The sequence below is a fragment of the Neolamprologus brichardi genome, chromosome 8 (genome assembly GCF_056152115.1).
Source record: "Neolamprologus brichardi isolate AB-2024 chromosome 8, ASM5615211v1, whole genome shotgun sequence".
Lineage (NCBI taxonomy): Eukaryota > Metazoa > Chordata > Actinopteri > Cichliformes > Cichlidae > Neolamprologus > Neolamprologus brichardi.
In genome coordinates this window covers 7,906,748-7,927,169 of record NC_142111.1, presented here as the reverse complement: position 1 = coordinate 7,927,169, position 20,422 = coordinate 7,906,748, and the positions used below count along the sequence as shown (strand labels likewise).

At 39.2% G+C, this 20,422-nt stretch overlaps 2 protein-coding genes across 2 annotated transcripts; one reads left to right on the top strand and one right to left on the bottom strand.

Annotated features, from left to right (window-relative positions):
- Positions 1 to 49: 49 nt before the first annotated feature.
- On the bottom strand, positions 50 to 7,373 carry atpaf2 (ATP synthase mitochondrial F1 complex assembly factor 2). Its single transcript, XM_006800927.3, has 8 exons — positions 6,932 to 7,373; positions 6,795 to 6,839; positions 6,527 to 6,675; positions 6,191 to 6,288; positions 5,343 to 5,423; positions 1,524 to 1,636; positions 1,173 to 1,288; positions 50 to 832 (listed from the first exon to the last, which is right to left on the bottom strand). The coding sequence occupies exons 1-8, from the start codon at positions 7,047 to 7,049 to the stop codon at positions 695 to 697; spliced, it is 858 nt and encodes a 285-aa protein (XP_006800990.2). The 5' UTR covers positions 7,050 to 7,373; the 3' UTR covers positions 50 to 694.
- A 93-nt stretch (positions 7,374 to 7,466) lies between these two features.
- LOC102781195 (glucose-induced degradation protein 4 homolog) lies at positions 7,467 to 12,569 on the top strand. Its single transcript, XM_006800926.3, has 6 exons — positions 7,467 to 7,855; positions 8,244 to 8,303; positions 9,775 to 9,882; positions 9,978 to 10,079; positions 10,169 to 10,299; positions 11,035 to 12,569. The coding sequence occupies exons 1-6, from the start codon at positions 7,664 to 7,666 to the stop codon at positions 11,096 to 11,098; spliced, it is 657 nt and encodes a 218-aa protein (XP_006800989.1). The 5' UTR covers positions 7,467 to 7,663; the 3' UTR covers positions 11,099 to 12,569.
- Positions 12,570 to 20,422: the final 7,853 nt, after the last annotated feature.

The following is a 20,422-nucleotide window of genomic DNA, read 5'->3' as shown; positions in this document are numbered from 1 at the left end:
TATGAATCATATCCACAAGCATGATGTCATTCCTTGATTTATATCAAGTGTAATAACAACAATTCCTGTGAAGACTGCTCTTTGCAGAGAAGCTTTACTAATTATGGCGTTCTCTCTACATTTTCAGTTTTACACTTCACCAGCAAAGAAAAATACTGTGACATACAGAACATAGTTAATTCATTAGCAAAAAATAATTAGAATTCAGAATTTAATGAAGTTGATATTTTTCACATGTAATTGCCAGAGCCAGACAGCACACCGTGCAGTCAGTACAGACTGAATAGTGTGCAGTTAAGATGAGCATATCTGCTTTGCAGTAGTGACATTGTGGCTCAAAGAAAGCAAAAAAACCAAAACAAAATCAAATGTGGAATTATCACTCCACTGCCAGAGACAACAAAAACCTTCACTATTCTTCTGAGGCAATGTGTCGCTGTCCAAAATGTCACGGGTGATTGAGAACCCACTGGAAACTCTGAAGGGTGTCACACTTGGCAGCTGCTACATGTAAACACTGCAAAAAGGAGAGCCAGCATGTTTTACTGGAGTGAGATGACTGCATAACAGATCACAACAGAGCAGCTGTCACTGCTAAACAGAACAGACAGAATATGCAGCCTTTTTATGAATGCAGAGACATTTATACAACATAGGTGCTGGGGATGTTCTCAGTAGTTGATCCTAATCCTTTTCAGTCCTGCAGAAGTTTATGTTTGACAGTCGAACTCTCGGATGTGAGGTGAACAAAAAGGGCACCAGCAGCAGTCCGTGCCCTCAGCTCATACATGTCGTAGTCATGGGCCCACTCCACGTTTCCCCAGCGTCGAATCTGTGAAGGGGGGGGGAAGAAAGAAAGAAATACGTTAATAGGATTAGATAGAGAAAATGTTAAGAGTGTTGGCCAGAAGAGCATTATAAATCAAGACATTTGCAAAAAAACAAGCGAAACTTTCACGTTTTATACATTATGTACTGCCAGGGTAGGTGTTATGTAAGAGCATCAGTAAAGCTAAAACAACAAATCTTAGAAGTTTCTCGTAATGACAAATCCAGTACAAAACCAGTTTTGTCCAACTCCTCAGTTAAGCCAATACATAAACTGACTGAAAAAGGCAAAAATCCTCATGCAAGTAATATAAAATAAAGCATATGACTCAGCAATTCCCTACCTGGTATTCCTCCTCCAGTCTGGAGAGCAACACCGCCTGCTCCACGCTCAGGTGCCTGTCAATCATGCCCAGTGACAATACAATGGACTTGAGTTGGGTGATCACATATTCAAGTCCTGCACAGGAACAACAACACGCATGTAAAATTTAGTCAAATCACATATCAACCAAACCGTGTGATTTAAACATCACACCATCTCCACTTCAAACAGCATTTCCCTTCCTCATCATCAGCTGTGCTATTTACAGTTACCAAACAAGCAAAACATGTTAGATACAGGCAAATCCCATCTAAAACAAGGTGGAAAGAGTGAAAAAACAAAACAAAAAAAGCATATAGGTGTGTGTTACCTGTCAGAGACCAGAAGTTGTGAGACTTGAGATGTTGCCGTAAGGTGTCTTTGGTTGCCTCTGGAATCTCAGGGCCCAAAATACTGGCTGAGGAGCCAATAGTGACGTTATACCTGCAGCGAAGTTGTGGGGAAAATAAAAATTAGTAAAGCACGTTCAACTGTTTCCAAACGAGAACGTCGATGATGTAGGAGCTCATCAAGCTCACGCGCCATCACATGTCATAGGTCAGTGTAATGTGTGAGAAAGTGATGCCGTTTTTGTATCACTGGTTGGTTTTATTGCACAAACTAATGAGATTTTAAAAGTCATATCCAGGGAAAATTAATTTCATTCTGCACCAAATGTGTGTGTTTGAGCTCAAGAGTACCATGACTACATGGTCAGTAGTAACTATGGCCACAAAAAGCATGATTAAATATCAGCATGTCATAGATTTAATCATAATGCTGAGTTTATGGTGTTATAAAGGTTCCAGCCACACCTTCGAGTAGAGTCAGCCAACAGGACCAACTCCCTCCCTGATCATGACCAACAAGATCATGATCAGCACCACCTAAAAAGATACAAGTGGTGCACAACTAAGAAATATTTCAAGCTATTACATCACAGTGTGTTTCATGTAGTCCTTTCTTTAATATTAAGTTAACAGCTTCGCTAAATGGTTCGAACAGAATATTGTTCAGCACATCAGGAGTGAGATTTTAGTGAAACTGTAAGCACTGTGCATGAAGGTTACACTGGAGAAATCCAAAATTGAGCATCTGAAATTTGCCAAATGGCATCCTATTAGTTCTTGTTTTCAATCATCACGCTTGTTTTTTATAATTTATCATTTTAAAACATAATTGCAATGATTTTGTGGTCTGAGCATGCTCAGAAGACTACATTTTTGAAAAAAAAAGAAGAAGAAGAAGAAGAAGAAGAAGAAGAAGAAGAAGGGTATTTACAGATGACAAAACTCATTTTATGAACATTACAAGCAATTAAATGCTAACAAGCACTCTGGGAGGAATAGTGATTCTTGTGAACTGTGAGTAGATGACTGTACAGACGAACAGACCTCATCATAGCATAAGCTCATCGGCCCTTTGGTGAAAAAGCTAAAAAGTTGGAAAGAATGTAAAATATGAATCACTTCTCCTTAGATTTAACTGAAATATACAACAAATACAAAGTATCAAGTGTTGAACATGAGTTAAAAAATATTGTTCTTTAAAAAAAAACAACAAAAAAAACAGCACTCATTTTCAAATTTCTACTTTTAACATGTTGTAATTTTTCTAGTGGTTAACACATTTGCCTTACATGCAAAAGATCCCCGCTTCGAGACCAGAAGGAGACCCTTAATATACTCCTAGTGTCACTCCCAACACCAGACAAATGGGAGTATTGTGTCATCACAGCATCCATTTAAGATCTGTGCCAAATTAACATCTGGTGTGGTGTGCCATTGGGAGATAAGAGAGCAGACGAACGTGCCAACCTACCTCAGAAGCTGGGGGATTTCTTCTCAGTTATATAGCATATTTAAAAGATTTACAGTATCTAAAGATATCACATTCTCACAAATAACTTTCTGCTTAGAAGAGAAGAAATACCTGCATATATGGCGCAAGGCTAAAGAACAACATAAAATGGCTTAAAGTTCCCAGAAATCACAGCACTAAACATGTTATGAATGAAACGCTCAGAAACCACCATCAACTCTCTAACAGCCTGGCTCCGTAGCAAGATTGTAAACTGGTTAATTGGCCAGGCTACAGTCCAGACCTGTCAAGAAACATGAAACAAATCTGGCCAGTGTCCAGGTTGGTATTCAAATAAATAAATAATTACTAGAAATTGCTGTTGACTTTTTTGCATTACTTTACTTATTTACTCCCCACAGCAAGTAATTCATTTATCTATACAGGTGATACATAGGGATGGGTACTAGTATCCGGTGCCATTATGGCACCGGTTCTGACATAAACGGTAGTAACCAGACCGAGAAGCAGCGCACATTTCGGTGCTTTATTTCAGTGCTTTTTTTTTCCTGAGATGTCACACACTTTAGATTCTAGCCAATCATTTTACCTTTGCAAGCGTAGTAGGCGGGCCCAGGTACGTACGTTCTTTTAGAACAGAGCTACAGATTAAAAATGCCCAAGGTGAAGCGGTCAAAAGTCTGGCTGTACTTCACAGCAAAAGATGCAAACTCAGCAGCCTGCAACAAGTGCTTTAAGGTGATACTGTGCAAAGGAGGTAACACCTCAAATCTGATGAAACACCTGGCGACGCATAGCGTTTTTTTAAAAGCCGAGAAATGTGCCGTATTTGATAGCTTGCTGCGAGACCTCACACCGAGCATCTAACATCTACTGCGGGTGTGGTGCCTGTTATCGGACCCGGAGTTATCAACATCCCCCAAGAACCCGAAGAGGAGAGTCCTGGCCCCTAGCCCTGCCAGTGTAGCAGAAATGATGACGGATGATGATGGCAGCAGCAGCCGTTCTTCTCTGCGTGAGTAGCTTAATGTTGTTCGTGTGTAATTTACTTGAGTAGGCTAACCACGTTATTACATTAATGCATGTAAGGTGAACTAGCAAACACGTCGTAGTTACATGCGGCTGTCTTCTTGTTTGATGGCAGATACTCCCTTCACCCTTTCCATTGATTCCATTGACTGCTTCCAGCCAAGAGTGATACCATATATGCCCCATAGCTGCAGAAAAGGCTAACATTGTTACCTTTTTACAAAAAAAAAACAGCTGAACATGAGAGGTTTTTGTACCAATTTTGTGTTCTCCATTCTTTGAGCACCGGTTCGAGCAGCGTTTAAGCACCGGCACCGTTTCAAAAGTACCGGTTTGGTACTGGTATCGGATAAAACCTAAACGATACCCATCCCTAGTGATACAGATCAAGTAGTTAAACTACAGACAAGAAGTAACTACTAAATTACAAACTCTAATTTCCTGCTTCTAAATTCAGACAAAACTGAAGTGGTTTTTTTTTTTTTTACTTTGTCCTAGAAGCATTACATGTAACCAGATATTTACTTGAGATGTTTTTAACTTGGCCTTCGGTAACACTGTGAGGAATCTTGGAGTCATTGTTGATCACAGCATGTGCTTCAGTGAGCACATTAAACAAAAATGTAGGAATGACTTCATTTATTTGTGCAATATTCCTAAAATTAGAAACATCCCAACAAATTTATTATTATTTATTATTGATACTGTACTCATTATTATCATAAGGTTGCCTTAAAAGTTCCTTGAAAAGTCATTCAGTTGCTGAATATCACAACCAGAGTAGTGACATGACAGATGGCTGCTCCACCCTGAGCCTGGTTCTGCAGGAGGTTTTTTCCTGTTAAACTGAGTTTTTCCTTCCCATGGTCGCCAAGAGTCAATGGGCATGATCATTGGGGTTTCTTTCTAATATTGCAAGGTCTTTATCTTACAACAGTGTCTTATGGTAACTGTTACAAATTGAGCTATATAAATACAACTGAACTGATGTGAATCAGATACGCTGCTCATTTTAAGGCTTATGTTATTGCACAACATCCTCTGTGTAACATTCTGTTAATAATATTACACAAAATCTTTATATGCCTGTATTTCTACAAAAATCACTATTCAAATAAGGAGAACATACACAAGATTTTCTTTAACTATTTTGAATTAAGTACAGCAATGTGAACACCACAGATGAGGCCTTTTACACCTAATTATTGTTATTAGGAAAAGAAAGGATACCCCGAAAAGAACACGAAAATTTTACCTTCAAAACTGCAGCATGTACAACAAGAGCTAAAGCTGTTCTTACCTTTTTTCAATCCACTGCAGCACAGGGTCCCATTCATTCCTCTGCAGCTCGACTAAACCATGGGGCTCATCTACTCTGTAACTACACAAAACACCAATCCTACAACATTAAAGTCACAATAACTCCAATCAATTGGTGGCAACTAAGCAACATAAAAAACATCAATTCAGAAAATAACCAGCTAAGTTTGTCTACAGTGTGTCAATGTCTCTTTATAGGTGTTAAAACACTGATTTTTTTATTAATAAAATGAACAAATGAGTAGCTCCTATGAGGAAAATGCTTTAAAAATGTGATATTTAACAGTGTAACACAAGTAGATTTTATAAGCAAGTACAGGAGTTAGCTATCCATTTATTCTGCTACTGTAACAAAATAATTTTCTTTTTAAGTTAAATTGTAGAATTTTTCATATTTGTCTTTCAACACAATGTTGGCTTTAATTGTGATTTAAGTGACGCTGTTTAAGGAAAATACCTGAATAGCATCATAATTATGATCAGGAAAGCATACATATTTAAAGCTATAAAGAAACAACAATTAACTGTAGTGCAAATCAAACTGTTCTTAAAGTATCATAGCACTCTGCAAAGGGACATTTTTTCCCAAGGTGAACAAGGCGAGTATAAGTGTTACTGGATATTAATACCATAAAATAGTTTATTTCCTGTCTTATTTTGTATAAATTCAAATTTAAATAATTATCAGATGCATACGTGGATCTGTGAATGCACATGGGCGTTCACAGGATATATGGACTATGTACATGCATTTGCATATGAGTTTATGTTTGAAGTTTCAGAAAATTAAACAAACCTAAAATAAATAGAAATAAACAAGTGCCATACCAGATGGTGTCAGTCTCCAGAAACTTGAGAGCAGCGGTGATCATTTGATCTTTGCTGCGTTGGGTGGGATTGTCGAGAGCCGTGTTGCATAGGGTAGTCTGAGGAAAGAGTTTCCCAAAATTAATATTAGAGTGAAATTTTTGTATAAATATCATGGCAAGGTTATTTTAATAAAGGTACACATCCTGCAAGTTGTTGGAAGATCTGGGTAACATTCCTTTTATAAATAGGACCAAATCATAAAACTCCTGTCAAATTTTCCTTTTCTTTGAACATTATTTTATGTAACGTAGGTGCCACCAGTACTTTGCTACAACTCCATGTCAAATGCTTTACCAAGTGCATAGTGTAGAACTTGAGTGTGTCCCTTTGAGCATCCCACTCAGTTGCAACAGCGATGGCCAAGGCTTCATTTGGCACCGTGAACAGCTTCCCTCCTGGAGTTTTCAGCTTCCTTTGGTCCAGGTTTATTTCATATAAACCACCTATATAGAGATATTTTTCAAAAGATATCCAGAATGACACAATCATAAAGATGGGGCAGGAAAATCTGCTACTACAATACTATACTTGACTGGATTACTAATGACAAAACTACAGATACCTTCACTTTGAGATATGCTGACATCTTGATAAAATCTCTTCCTTTCTGGTGAACAGAAAAACGCCACATCAGGGTGAAATGACACAAATCTTCTGCAGATGACGGGAGCTTTCATTCAATGTGGATATTGCTCTTACCTGCTGTGGCTGCGGAGTATCTCGCAACACATTCGTAGTACTGATTTCTCAGGCACACTTTACTGAGAGAAAAAGCATTCCCAACCTGACTCTGAAGTCTAACTATACACCTAAGCATAGCGGAAAGTATGTGAAGATGTGATGCTTTTAAGTAAGGCTGACTGAGAAGAAAACACACCTGCGAGATGTCTGTGTCTGAAACGTCCTCATTTAATAAGAGTTAGCACTGCACGCATAGTTTCCTATTAGCATCAAGTCTTATTTTTAATCCATTTATCAGCTGCTCAATTCTTAAGCATCTCTTGTGTTCAAAAACACGCGTGTGACCTTCGGCGCTTGACAGCAGCGTAGAGGCTTCTAGTTTCTTTGGGAAATGTAGTTTAAAAAGCGCTTCTATACGTGCGCTACACACCCTTACACAACAGTTGGAAAACTACACCCAAATATTTCCACGAAACCTTCCGCATGTCGAACCAATGAGCTTTGAAGATGTTCGAAAGCCAGACTCAGTTGACCAATAAGAGCGGCGGATACTTCTCGCTAAAACACCGCGTCGAAGTCCACTTCTTTGGGAGCTTGATTGCTGGTAAACTGAACTGTAGCGGAATTAAGTGGAATTTGAATGTTGTTGGACCTCTTCGGCTCTCTGCCACCTCCTCGTAGACGCCGACAGAGTACCTCTCCTCGACGGCAATTGCCCGTGGTCGGTGCCCGGTCAGCGAAGCAGGAGCCATGCCTGTCCCCGCTGGATACCTCAGCGACTCCACCGCCGCGGCCTTCACATCCTCGGCCTCACTTATCCCGCCGCCCCCGATAAACACGCAGCAGCCCGGTGTTGTCACTTCGCTTCTGTACAGCGGTTCCAAATTCAGAGGCCACCAGAAAAGCAAAGGAAACTCTTATGATGTGGAGGTTGTTTTGCAGGTGGGACAGTGAAGCGGCTATTTCGTTATTCAGTCGAGATGTCAGAGGCATTTGGTCATCTGTCAAACGGGCGGCATGATGATTGACAGGTGGTAAAATCAGCCTGTCCTGTCCCGTAGCAGTGCCCACGACTGAATACAAACAAACATTTTAAATTTGTTGTCAATGTTTTAATGAAGCTGAAGTAATTTATTACTATAAATACTAATAAGGACATTCAGAATTGGTGTAAAGGCCTACACAAACATTTACCTCAGTAGAAAATTATTTGTATTTGGGGTTGCTGTTAGAAATTAAATATTTAGCATTGGCTTTGTAAAACCATAACTTGATCTGAACTGATGTCAATGTGATGTAGTTTATTGTATGTCTTGCTTTCTTTTTAAAGCATGTGACCATGGAGGATTCCTACTTATGTGGCTACCTGAAGATAAAAGGACTAACAGAGGTGAGAGAGGTGATTCCCTTCATTAAAGCATGAGCATAAATAATTTATACCATGTCTGGCCACAGCTGTCATGGAAATTGTTGTGACTATTTTTGTAGTAGCAAACATGTCTAACAGTGCCAAGAGAAAAAGGCAATAACATAAGACAACACAAAGACTATTGGGCTTTTCAACCAAAGTATCAGTTGATGTTTAAAAAAAAAAAATCAGAGTGGGAAACGTAAGTACAGCTGTTTAGCAAAAGGAGTAGAAGGGCTTACTTCTTGAAGGCTTTTTGCATTTTTTAAAGGTTTTCTTGCACATACTGTCCACACTTTCCATTAAACATCTACTAATTTATTTGCTGGTCACTATAAAATATACATTTCTAGTTTAATTTCAACTGTTGAACCTTTTCTTTGAGTGCTCTTTGAAATAGTTGAATCAGTGACTGCACTCTCCCCCTGAGGCAGATCACACCAGTTATTGTGGCCGTGCAGCTCCTTTTTGATTGGCCTGTCGCGAACACATTGTTCTAACATGCATGTCTCATCAATAAAAAATGTCGTTAGGTTAATACTTAGAAGTAGTTTTGAGATTGTCACACAGGTTCTTAAAATCCTGTAGGTTTTAATTTGTTAACAGCTTAAAGACACCTTAATACCTATAGAAATGAGCGGGTAGTCGGGATCGGCCACAGACAGATTCATGGCAATGGTAGAGAAGATATAAGACACCCAACATGTGTTATTCAGTAGGCTACATTTTGAGCTCACAAACAGACAGTTTGAGTTTGTGTTGAGGCTGTGTGCACTAGGTGTCGGGAAAGGCAACGTTTATCACAGGTTGAACTTGAATGGCCACACGTAACCAGAAGGAAACAAACAGTCAAAACAAGACTGTAGTTACAAGTTAAATGACTTCCTGAAAACTTATATTTAGGCTTTTAGTTCATCCTCTGCTTCTTCCTTGAAGGCCACGTTCATTTTAATTCAACTTTCTTCTGATTGTTGGATGTTATACTACTAATCATGGCTTAATAGCAACGTTTAAAGATAGTGTGAATAAGATGTTATCAGCAAAATGGCCATAACACTATCTCTGCAGGAGGTGTGTTAAAATCTATTTCACAGAGTAAATTACAGCTAACGCAGTACATGCTATAATTAGTCTCCTCGGTTATTACAGAAGTAATTACTAGGTAACAGCTCACGTCTTTGTGTTCCTGCTGTACAGAGCATCCAGAACATTCCCACTGTATGAATGCAGTGGTGAACTAGCTGTGACATTGTGTTGGCTTATTACACATACCTCTTATTTGTCAGTCTCTAAATGATCACTTTCTGTAGTGTTTTAGAATAGAAGTGTCTTTTATATAATTGAACATTAAGTAGACAGATGTGTTTGTTATCATTTAATGTTACTTTCTTTTTAATTACAAAGAGTAGAAGTGACCAGATGTGTCTTCAGTTGCTTCTCGTTGTTGTTTTAGGAATATCCAACACTGACCACTTTCTTTGCTGGAGAGATCATCAGTAGGAAACGGCCATTTCTCACTCGGAAATGGGATGCGGATGAGGATGTGGATCGTAAGCACTGGGTATGGTGAAACCGCTTTTATTTGTAAATTACAAAAATTATTCTCCATCAGACTGATTTATTCTGACCTATTCTGTAAACATTTTTTGTGTCCAGGGCAAGTTCCAGGCCTTCTACCAGTATGCAAAGACATTCAACTCTGACGATTTTGACTACGAGGATCTGAAGAACTCTGACTATATTTTCATGAGGTGGAAGGTACGATTACCGAACAGTGAACTTAACTATATTCTGCAGTAGGTTGCCTCTTATATTTTTTGTTGGTTTTTCTCACCTGTCTGCCTTAGGAACAGTTTTTAGTCCCTGACCACACAATTAAGGACATCAGCGGCGCTTCCTTTGCGGGATTCTACTACATCTGCTTCCAGAAATCCACAGCAACAATTGAGGGCTACTACTACCACAGGAGCTCCGAATGGTGATGCAGCACACTAAAAGTTATTGTGATTGAAGGTTGACTTGCATTAGGAGCTTTAACCAGCTGGCTCGCCTCTGAAAAGTTGCTTTATCCTAGACTAGCTGAAAATGAACGGTTGGGGAAAACTCATTCAGTCAGCTTCTCTCAAGTTTTCTCAATTGTGGCTCCTCAGATAATTAGCAGACAGCTCCAGTTTAAAATGTGTAATTTTATATACACAAAGCAGAACAGTCCAACCCCCAGTTTGGTCTGTTTAATTTATGTGGTTATGCTGCCTGGTTATAAGCAAACTTAGCCCCACTTTTACTCCATCTCTAGTGTTTTTGTGCATTCTGTGGTAGTTTAACTGTTGCTGTTCAAAATAGTCTCAAAGCCATTTTTATCTCACCAAATTCACACCTACAGTCAATTTACAGCCACCAATTAAACTAACATCCAAGTCTTTGAGGTGTGGTTGTTGGCACCATTGCCTTACAGTCTTTCTGTATGTTGTACCTATACAAAAATGTTCATATTGCCTAATATTATACAGAATTGAAGCCAATACCAATATATTTGCGACCAGCCAATATCAGATAGGTGATTGATATAGGTCTGGCTGTAATATTGCAGTCGCAGAAGTGCAGCACTGCTCTGTAGCCTGTACCTACAAAAATGTGCCTTCTCACTCTTATGTCTGTATTTCTCACATGGTGCTAATGTATATACATGCTGACATATACTATCTCCTACCAGGTACCAGTCTTTGAACCTCACCCATGTTCCTGAGCACAGTGCAGCAATCTACGAGTTCCGGTGACCCTGGTCGGCGTTGTGGATCTTTCTTTTGTTGGACTAAGACTTAAAAGCAAAGCAGAGGTCTGCAGACGCTACTAGGGATTTGGACTTGGAGCAGTACAAACTTTTACATGTTCTCAACCAGTGGGTGGACAGATGAAGATGAGTATACAGGATATAAGGGACAAATGAATGTACGCATGGAAACGCTGGAAAGGAAGAAAGTGCAGGTGTGCTCCCTGGTTGGAGCTTGTAAAGTCAGAACCAGCAGCAAAGACTGGGTGCGGTTCATATAGTGTGCCCCTTTCTTCATTTCTTTTAATGTCTGGCTTTAAAAATGCTTGGCACAATATCTTGAGACACTTTAAGCTGAGTTGGGAATTCCCCTTCTTATTTTGCAAATCAAAACGTATCCAGCTTTCATTCACTCGGAATGAGCAGAATAAACAGGTTCGGCGACCGTCGGACAAGGATTCCTTGCAGGACTCTGTTCTTATAAACACAATCTCTAAAGAAGTAAATCACCATGTCGGTGGAGGAAAGCCAACACAGAAGGTTAGGTTTATCAGGTTTTACAATTGGAGCTTTAATAAGCTCATAAGCTAGAAAGTCAGTATTTTTAAGCTAAGCTGGTTCTTCGTTTGCCTGCCAAGAGTATATGTTGTTGTTTTACTCTGAATGATGGTCACTGAGCGGCACTTTTTCTTTCTTTCTTTTTTTAAAAATGGATACAATCTGAGAGACACAAGCTTTTCCCCTGTGTTTATAAAACCGCGTGGGAGATCATCACATAGGATTGCTGTGGATCTTATTCTTTTGAGTTATGTTTGCACAGGTTTTGTTTTTGTTACTAAAATGCTTGCAGTTAGCGTTCTACACCTACATCCCAGTACACAAGCTTCAAGGCCGCAGGTTTCACACTTTTCATTTTCTTTACTACATGTGGCTTTAGAGCCACTACAATCCCATAACAGTATTCAGAAGAGAGTATTTTTTTATCCCGCACTCTGCATCAAACGAAAAGCTTTTTACTCCCCGTGTGTCGTTTTAAATTAAGACCCCCCCCCTCCCACCACCCTACATTTGTCTCCTCAACTATGCAACACTTTCAAGATAGCACTCCCCAAAAGTAAGGCCCTGATATGTGAGAGGGAAAATTTGATTCTATCCTTAGAGTATATGAAATAGAACTATCTTAATTAAAAGGAAATATTTTTGTTATAAATATATGTGACAACACTCTCCTGCCTAATCATGTTCCCCTTCTATTTGATGGTGCCATCTTTTTAAAGCTTATTAGAGTTGTATTATAACAAAACGTGTTTGTTTGAGACTAACATTGGATTTGATTGGTGGTGTGACTATAAAGAGTGGAATATGGATTTTAAAAAAATCATTTCAAAACACCCTTTGTTCTGTCTTATGTGTTTGACCTCTTTACAATAAGCTGTGGTATGTGTTCATTTCAAAGACTGATGAAAGGTGTGATAAACTGGAAGATCATCTTGCCCTCTGGTGCCCTCTAGTGTCGCTAAACACTTGTTGCAGCCTTCCTGAGGATTTATTGACCATGACTTTGTTTTGCAGCATTGTGCAAAGGTTTTGACCCACTTGCAAAGGTCTTTTAAAGTTTTTTTTTTTTTGGGGGGGGGCATTGGCTGCTTTTTCAAAGGCCGGTCCTTGTACTTTTAACACATTTTTAAGAGAAGGTTGTTTTTGTTTGTTTAGCCACTGGCCTATGAATCATAAGCACAAAGAAGGCACTTAAGTTAAAGATCTGCAGATGATGAACAGTATCTGAATGTCATGTCTGTAAGTAACAGGAAAAAACAATCCAGCAAAGACCTGATGCAGGACCTGAGAGATCTACCGAAGCCTCATCAGAAATGGTCTCAGTGGAAGAAGCCATTCTCAATGAAAGGAAAGCAGGTAGGAAAAACGGAGGAATGATAGATTTTAGCGTGACAATGATCCCAAACTTTTCCACAGTATAATCATGCTTGGATAGAAAAACACACAATAGAACAAACACTGTCGGTTGTGGATGGGCCTCCTCAGTGTGTGTACTTCAACATTTGAGAAACAGTGTGAGATCATCTGGATGAAGAACACACAGCCTGGAGAACTGTTCCTCAAGATTAGTAAAGAAAGTACCAGAAAACCTGTCTCAGTGAGTTCACACCATGTTGAAGAATTCCTTGTATGTTTGCAAATGTTTGAATGCATTTCTGTATTCATTTCTTATTTTCCCAGCAAAGAAACCAGCTTTCAGACGACTGAGACACAAACACACATCCTTTATTGAAAAAGAAATTAAAGTATTGTTTGAAAAGTAAGAAAGAGATGCTCTACTCACCTAAGGAGAATCAAGCAGCTGCTTTAATTACATATATTTGTTAGCTATCATTTACCCACCTTTCATTATTATTATTGTTTGTTTTTCTTGTCTGCTGGCCTGAATTCTTGCAATGTAACAATCCAGTTAGTACACACAGAGGAAAACCTTACGGATGGTTAAGAAATGGGGAAACTGAGTAGTTGTGTTAAGCTCAGGCTGGACTGCATTTTCCAGTTTATCCTCTGTTTAGTTTAGAGGCCGCAGCATCCCAGAATAAACAAAATCATTTTCACTACGTGACTGTAGTGAGAAGCAGGTGCTCATTGGAATAAACTAGAAATGGTGAAAGATAGCTAACCTATCAGCACTTTGTAGTGTTATCCCCCAACACCATGTTTTAGGTTCTCTTTTAGATTGATGAGTAGTATCATCAATCTAAAAGATTTGCTTTCGCTAAAGGTGTTGTTACAGGTAATGTAGTGCACCTGATTTAAACATTATATTCTTCAGCATTGCATCCTTCAAAGAATAGATGAGAAAAATACGAACACTTGTCAAACTGTCAACAGAAGCATAAGTATGAAAAAAGATAAGTGTTATTACAACAGTCAAATATTTATAATACAAATGACCACCACCATCAGAGGCACTCAAGCCCAAAAAATGGATAAACTAACATGTTAATGCAACTGAGAATACAGATGAAGCCATTTTTGTGGTGTTTTGAGCACAGATTCAAAGGATTGTTGTACTGTGATGCTTCCTCTATCAACACACGAGCACAAACAAAGCTTCCTCAGAGACCCTTCCCTGTATTGACCGCCTTACCACCAGCTCGACTCCTCTCCCATCCTGTTAATTACAGCTACCACTGGGTGGTGCTAAAAGCCATGCAAAAGAAATGCTGAATACGATCGCTGTTACATGTCAATAGGCAAAAAGCAATAAAAAAAAATGCATTATTACCTTTTAATTATTGCCCTTGGATACTTACAAACTACTGCCAAACAACACACTGCTTTGAACTTTCAGTTTTTCAGAATAATGTAGACAATGTTACATTTTTTGGCAATGTTCCAATTCTGGTCATCCGGAAGCTGGGACCTTTTTTGTTTTCATAACCTCAGATGATCCAGTTTTGTTGCTTCTTCTTCCACGGCATGACATTCGTTACATTCTGTGATTTATTATGTACCCAGTACAGTTATTGTTGCTCCTTCGCCTTAAGCATCACCAGCAATGGATAAAGCCACTACAATGGACAATGGAAACCACTGTTAATTACATAACAAGGTCAAAAAAACAGATTATTAAAATTTCCATAACCAGTGCCAAATAAAAGGGCCTATTTGAAGTTTGGGAGCTTGATTTTGCTGTTTGCGCCTTTATTGCAGTCGCTGTAAGACGCGATACCTGCTAATTCTTCTTTAGATTCATTAATAAAAAGTTCCAGGTCTTTAGTGGATTCCCCCCCCCCCCCCCCCCCCTTTTTTTAAGGACATTCGGACACTGTTTTCTGCTGTAGATAGTTTAGATAACTTTTTAGTCATGCTACATCCCAGTTTTTTAAGCAGAACTATGCCAAGATAGACAACAAGGAATTATTTTATTTGATGGTGCAAAAATACTATAAAATACAATGTTATAGCTGTCACTCTATGTTATCTTTGCCAATTTTTTTTTTTCAATTTTTTTGCATTTTGCACAGAATCAACTAAAGGACAAAATGTGCATTTTTTGATAGGATGGATGGATGCATGGATGGATGGATGGATGGATGGATGCGTGGATGGATGGATGGATGCGTGGATGGATGCGTGGATGGATGGATGGATGCGTGGATGGATGCATGGATGGATGGATGGATGGATGGATGCGTGGATGGATGGATGGATGCGTGGATGGATGCGTGGATGGATGGATGGATGCGTGGATGGATGCATGGATGGATGGATGCGTGGATGGATGGATGGATGCGTGGATGGATGGATGGATGGATGGATGGATGCGTGGATGGATGGATGGATGCGTGGATGGATGCATGGATGGATGCATGGATGGATGGATGCATGGATGCATGGATGTATGGATGTATGGATGGACAGCCTGCTTTAACAAAGTGCCTTAATGTACAATTTAAAACTGGCTCATCCCCTGAGTTAGGTAGGTGACTTTTTTATGCTTGATTGATTTTAAATGGAAAAAAAAGAGGTTAGGTACAAGAACTGGATCCAAAATGAGGAAACAAGCCTCAAGAATTGCCACATAAGTGCATTTTTAAAAATGTATATGAATGCCTGGTTGTTTGGAAGCAAAAATAAATAAATACTTCTTTATTCCTGTTGCTAGCTGGAATAATTGTGACTTACGATCTTGCTCTGCTCTGTAGATAAAATTCTGCAAGTCGGGTTGCACATTACACATTTTTGCCACTTTTTGTACATGGTGACATGATTTAAAGTGTAGCTGGTTGTTTATTAGCAGCTGACATTCTCATGGGGAGCAGCAGGTTCAGATTTTATTGTTCCTGGAAGGCCTCACTGGTTTAAAGCAGTAGGGCTAAGTCTCTTCAAAGTATCTTCAAAAAGACCATTAAAAATGTAAACACTGAATGGGTAAAAAGTTAAAGGTGATGTATGCAGAGATAAGAAGTGGCTTTAGGATTGTGCGTATTGTTAAACTAAATATTGAATGACTTTTGCGCAATTGTGGTTGTGACACTGGGAAAAGAAGCGCCTACAAAGACAGGAACAACAAATGCTGTAGGTGGATGTGAGCCAGTGACACTGGCTTATTATTCTTAGATTTTTCCCACTCACTCAGACATAAAGTCTGCCTTAAAGTTGGCAGCAGGAGAAGATAACGATGATTATGAAAAGTGTCACTCCTCTGTATAATTAAGAGTCCAGGACATCTCTGATTGGACCTACCTGGCATTTTAAAAAAACTGTCTTAGGGCAGGAATGTGAGCATCGTCTGGACAGTTCCATACTAATCCACAAAAGTTCCAATCTGTGGCTTTGAACCCAAACTTTGTCTAAGTAACTCTACTTCTTTTTTTTCCCAAATCTAACATTCAAATCAACAGCCACACCCAAGCACTCAATCATCTGTGATTATCAGCATCTGGGTCAACAATACGAGGCAACGTTGCCGTCCTCATAAAACGACAACTGATGATTTTTGCTTTGCACAACCACAAGTGACACAAGCCCTATTATGTTATAATGTCTCTACTTGCACTGACAATCCAGATTAGCGGAGGTGTCTTTAACAATAAATAAAGAAGGACTTTTTTTTATTGCCTGTCACCTTTATGAGCTCACAATGGTTAAAATTTTACAAATGAAATGTTCAAATGAAATGTCTGCAGGCAAACTGCATGATGTATTAGTATATCATGGATTTCTGTGTTACTCTTTTGCATTCAGAGCAGCAGCTTTGCAAGTAAGCATGATCTCCTTTTAGCAGAGGGACATAAATGCACCATAAATAGAGCATCTGCACTCTCAGCTTAAACCAAATGACTACAACAATGGAGATAAAAGTGGTTTAAAATAACTCCTCCTGAGACAAGAAGGGTTTAGCCTTTGGCCTGTCAAACAAAAACAAGGTGGGGTTGATGAGTAATGTGTTACTGTACCAGAGGATTTGCGTTCACAAATGACTCTGCTTGGAGACAGACGTAGACAGATATGATGCGGGAGCAGTGAGTTCCATGGGTAATGCCAGCATTGCCTTACATTTGAGGAGTCATTATCCTAAGAGCATATATTACGTACAGTGCCTTATGTGGGCGTACCTGTGACTTCTCGGCAGTGGGTATATAATTACAGTAGCGCAGCTTCCTCTATTAACAATTGTAAGGAACTTCCAAAAGCTTTTATGAACCAACTTTGCCTTCTTATGTTGAATGTAAGCGACAAAGCATCTGCTGCACATCACGAACATGTTTCAGGCTCTTCATTTAGCAGCTTTCACATTTAGCTTTCACATTTAGTCACATCTCATCGCTTCTCAGCGAGTACTGAACTGATTATGATTCGGTACGCAGTGATAAGTCCTGTCTGAGTGTTGATGAAAAAGATTTCAGGTCGAGCTGTTTGCTGAGGTTGTGTTTACATTCTTATGCCTCGCTCTGCTGACATGTTTATTCTGCGTGAAGAATTTGGCAGTGTTTGTTAGCGGTTGTGCTGCAAGTCATAAAAGCATGACAACTGTCACGTCCACACTTTGTTTCCTGTCTGTGTGACAGGTGATGTATTTCTTCATGCATTTCAGTTTGTGCTGCATTTTATTACAGTACTGTAGTTAATGGAAACTGAACTGAAATGAGAGGTAAACAAAAACAACATAAGAATAAAAATAAAAATAAAAAAATGGACTTTTGAGGAAAATTTAAACCAACTGAAATGATTTTGTGAACTAAAATGAAATAAAAATGTGCTTAATTCAGTGTTTGTTAGTTTTGGGGGGGATTTTCATTTTAACTTGCCTTGATGGACATGTTTCATGAGATTTTATGAAACTTCTACAGAAAAATTATTTGTTTTTATACTGTAATACTTGTATCTATTTTCTTAAATCTTGCGTCTGACATATCAAACCTAAAAAAAACTAATAAAAGCTAAACCAAAACAAATACTTTTCAAACAATAAAAACTAAACTCAAATAAGATGTTTCCCTCTGGAAACTATCTGAAACTAAAGTGAAGATACATTTGACAGGTTTGAAATTGAAAGAATGTCTCAGGTTAAAAACACACACATATAAAAACCATGGTGATAAACGTCTTCCAGTAAGTTAGGGGAAAGCAAAAGGTATGAGCCGTGCACCTGGTTATTTGCTCTCTCCTTTCAATTCTCTGTTTTAGAGTAAAACCAAACAAAAAGAGGATTGTGACGCCAATCGAATTCATAGGAAATGCTGATGTGTGACGCAGTGTGGAAAATCCTGGCTAAAAAAAAAAAACACTTTTTCTGAGAATGGGCTGTTCGTCTCATTTTCAGAATCCTGGCACACCGATAATTGCTGATAATGACGATGATGGCACTGCTGAACTATGAACTGACTCTTGCAAAAATACTCATCACCTGTAAGCCGATGGGTATTATTAGGTGATGACTAACCTCTGCCTCTGTCCTGAGGAATGCATTAAAAGTGGGAAGTTTTTCTACAAGCCTCCAGATAAGTGGGAGGTTCCAAAGACAATAGGTGATCGCTTTATGTCATCATCAGTCAAAGAGCTATTGTTCAATCATAGGCCGTTTTCTTACACAAACATTTTTCCTTGTTCGCCGCAATAATGGTGCTGCATTCCACTTTAGGGAAGTCCTGCTGTTGCTCATAATGCCTCATTTATGTGAATAAGAAAGCAAACATGAGCCTAGCTTTCTCTTTTTCATGCACTCTCTTTTCTTTGCAATTCTGCGACCAGCCTTTGGAGGTCATTGCCTTTAGCTTTCTCCTCTCTCTTAGCTTTCTTCTGTCTACTGTTTAGCATATTGTTTAACAGACTGTATAGCTTTAGAAAGGCCAACATAAAAACAGAGAGTGCATAAAGAAAAATAGAACATAGCCAACGGTCACAGCACCCAGCAGCAGGGCGTGATGCTCAAAAGCTGAACGGAGCTCAAATGTGTATTCCTTTTTCTTTCTTTCTGTTTTGTTTTGATTATTACATCCATGTTTTAAAGCTGTCACACAGGGCGACACACTAACCCGCTCCACTGCATTCAGCACAGCTATGCAAACACTGCAAAAAGCGCACGGCTCACACACACATGACTTCACTGGTGCTTTTTTTGGCATTCAAATCAAGTGAAATACCTGAGAAACCTTTAAGAAAGCAAACAAGCCTTTAATATAAATAGATAAAAAAAAAAAAGTGCTGCCTATTCGACTGACAGGTGAGAAGAACCAATGTGCACGTGATTTGTGGATGCGGTTAGGTGATAGTGTGCATTAATGTGTGCTTTTGGGTGCGGGCATGTGTGCTTGATTTCCTGTGCAAACATATTTCATTTGTACACACTTGCACACGTGTCTCAATTACTGGATGCGATTGCCTGCACTTGGTTGAGTAGTCCAAAAAAAAATGAAAGAAAAAAAAAGAAAGACAAGAAAAAATCCGAGTCACGGTTGTTTATACTTATTGTTGAAAATCCCAATGTGGCTTTACCCTCAGGTGTTGACATCCTCACAGGTCACTCACAAAGCTGGACAGTCCTGACCTTTCAGATCATAAAGCAGTGTGTGTGTGTGTGTGTGTGTGTGTGTGTGTGTGTGTGTGTGTGTGTGTGTGTGTGTGTGTGTGTGTGTGTGTGTGTGTGTTTGAGACAAAGGACTGGCATTGCTTCATACCAGTACTGCACTGTCTCAAGACTGGTCGGGGTAACCCCCTCTGACTCCAGCCCTTTCATGCTATCTTCACTTTGAAGAAACACCTGTTCCCCACAACACACACACACACACACACACACACACACACACACACACACACCTTTACCTGTTCAGTCAGCCTCAACAAACACACACACACACACACCTAGCCCTGCAGCTCTCTGCACTTGTTACTGATAAGGGGATATTACTGCCAGGTGATAAACGTGAAGCAGCTGCACGTGCAAAAATGTTGTAATTATGAGAGCTGAGGATGTAAAGGATTCCAGGAAGAATAAGGAAGACGGGGCGGAGCAGCTGGAAATGTAATAATAATCATAATATTGTCAATAAACCTGCTTCAAGGGCAAAAACATGAAAAGAGTTCAAATATGTGAGCTATTTGTATCATGCCTTCATATCCACCGACTCTTCACTTATCTCATTTTTTTAAAAATAAAATAAAAATAAACTTTTTTTAGTGGCTGTTTTGACTTTCTTTTCATTCCCATTTCATGCACCACGTACTCCATTTGGGCTTCCGGTTCCACTGCATTCTCCTACACCGTTTGTGATTCTTACAGCTGTTTCTGTTCACGCGCTGGGATGCTGGCGTCCTTCCTCTC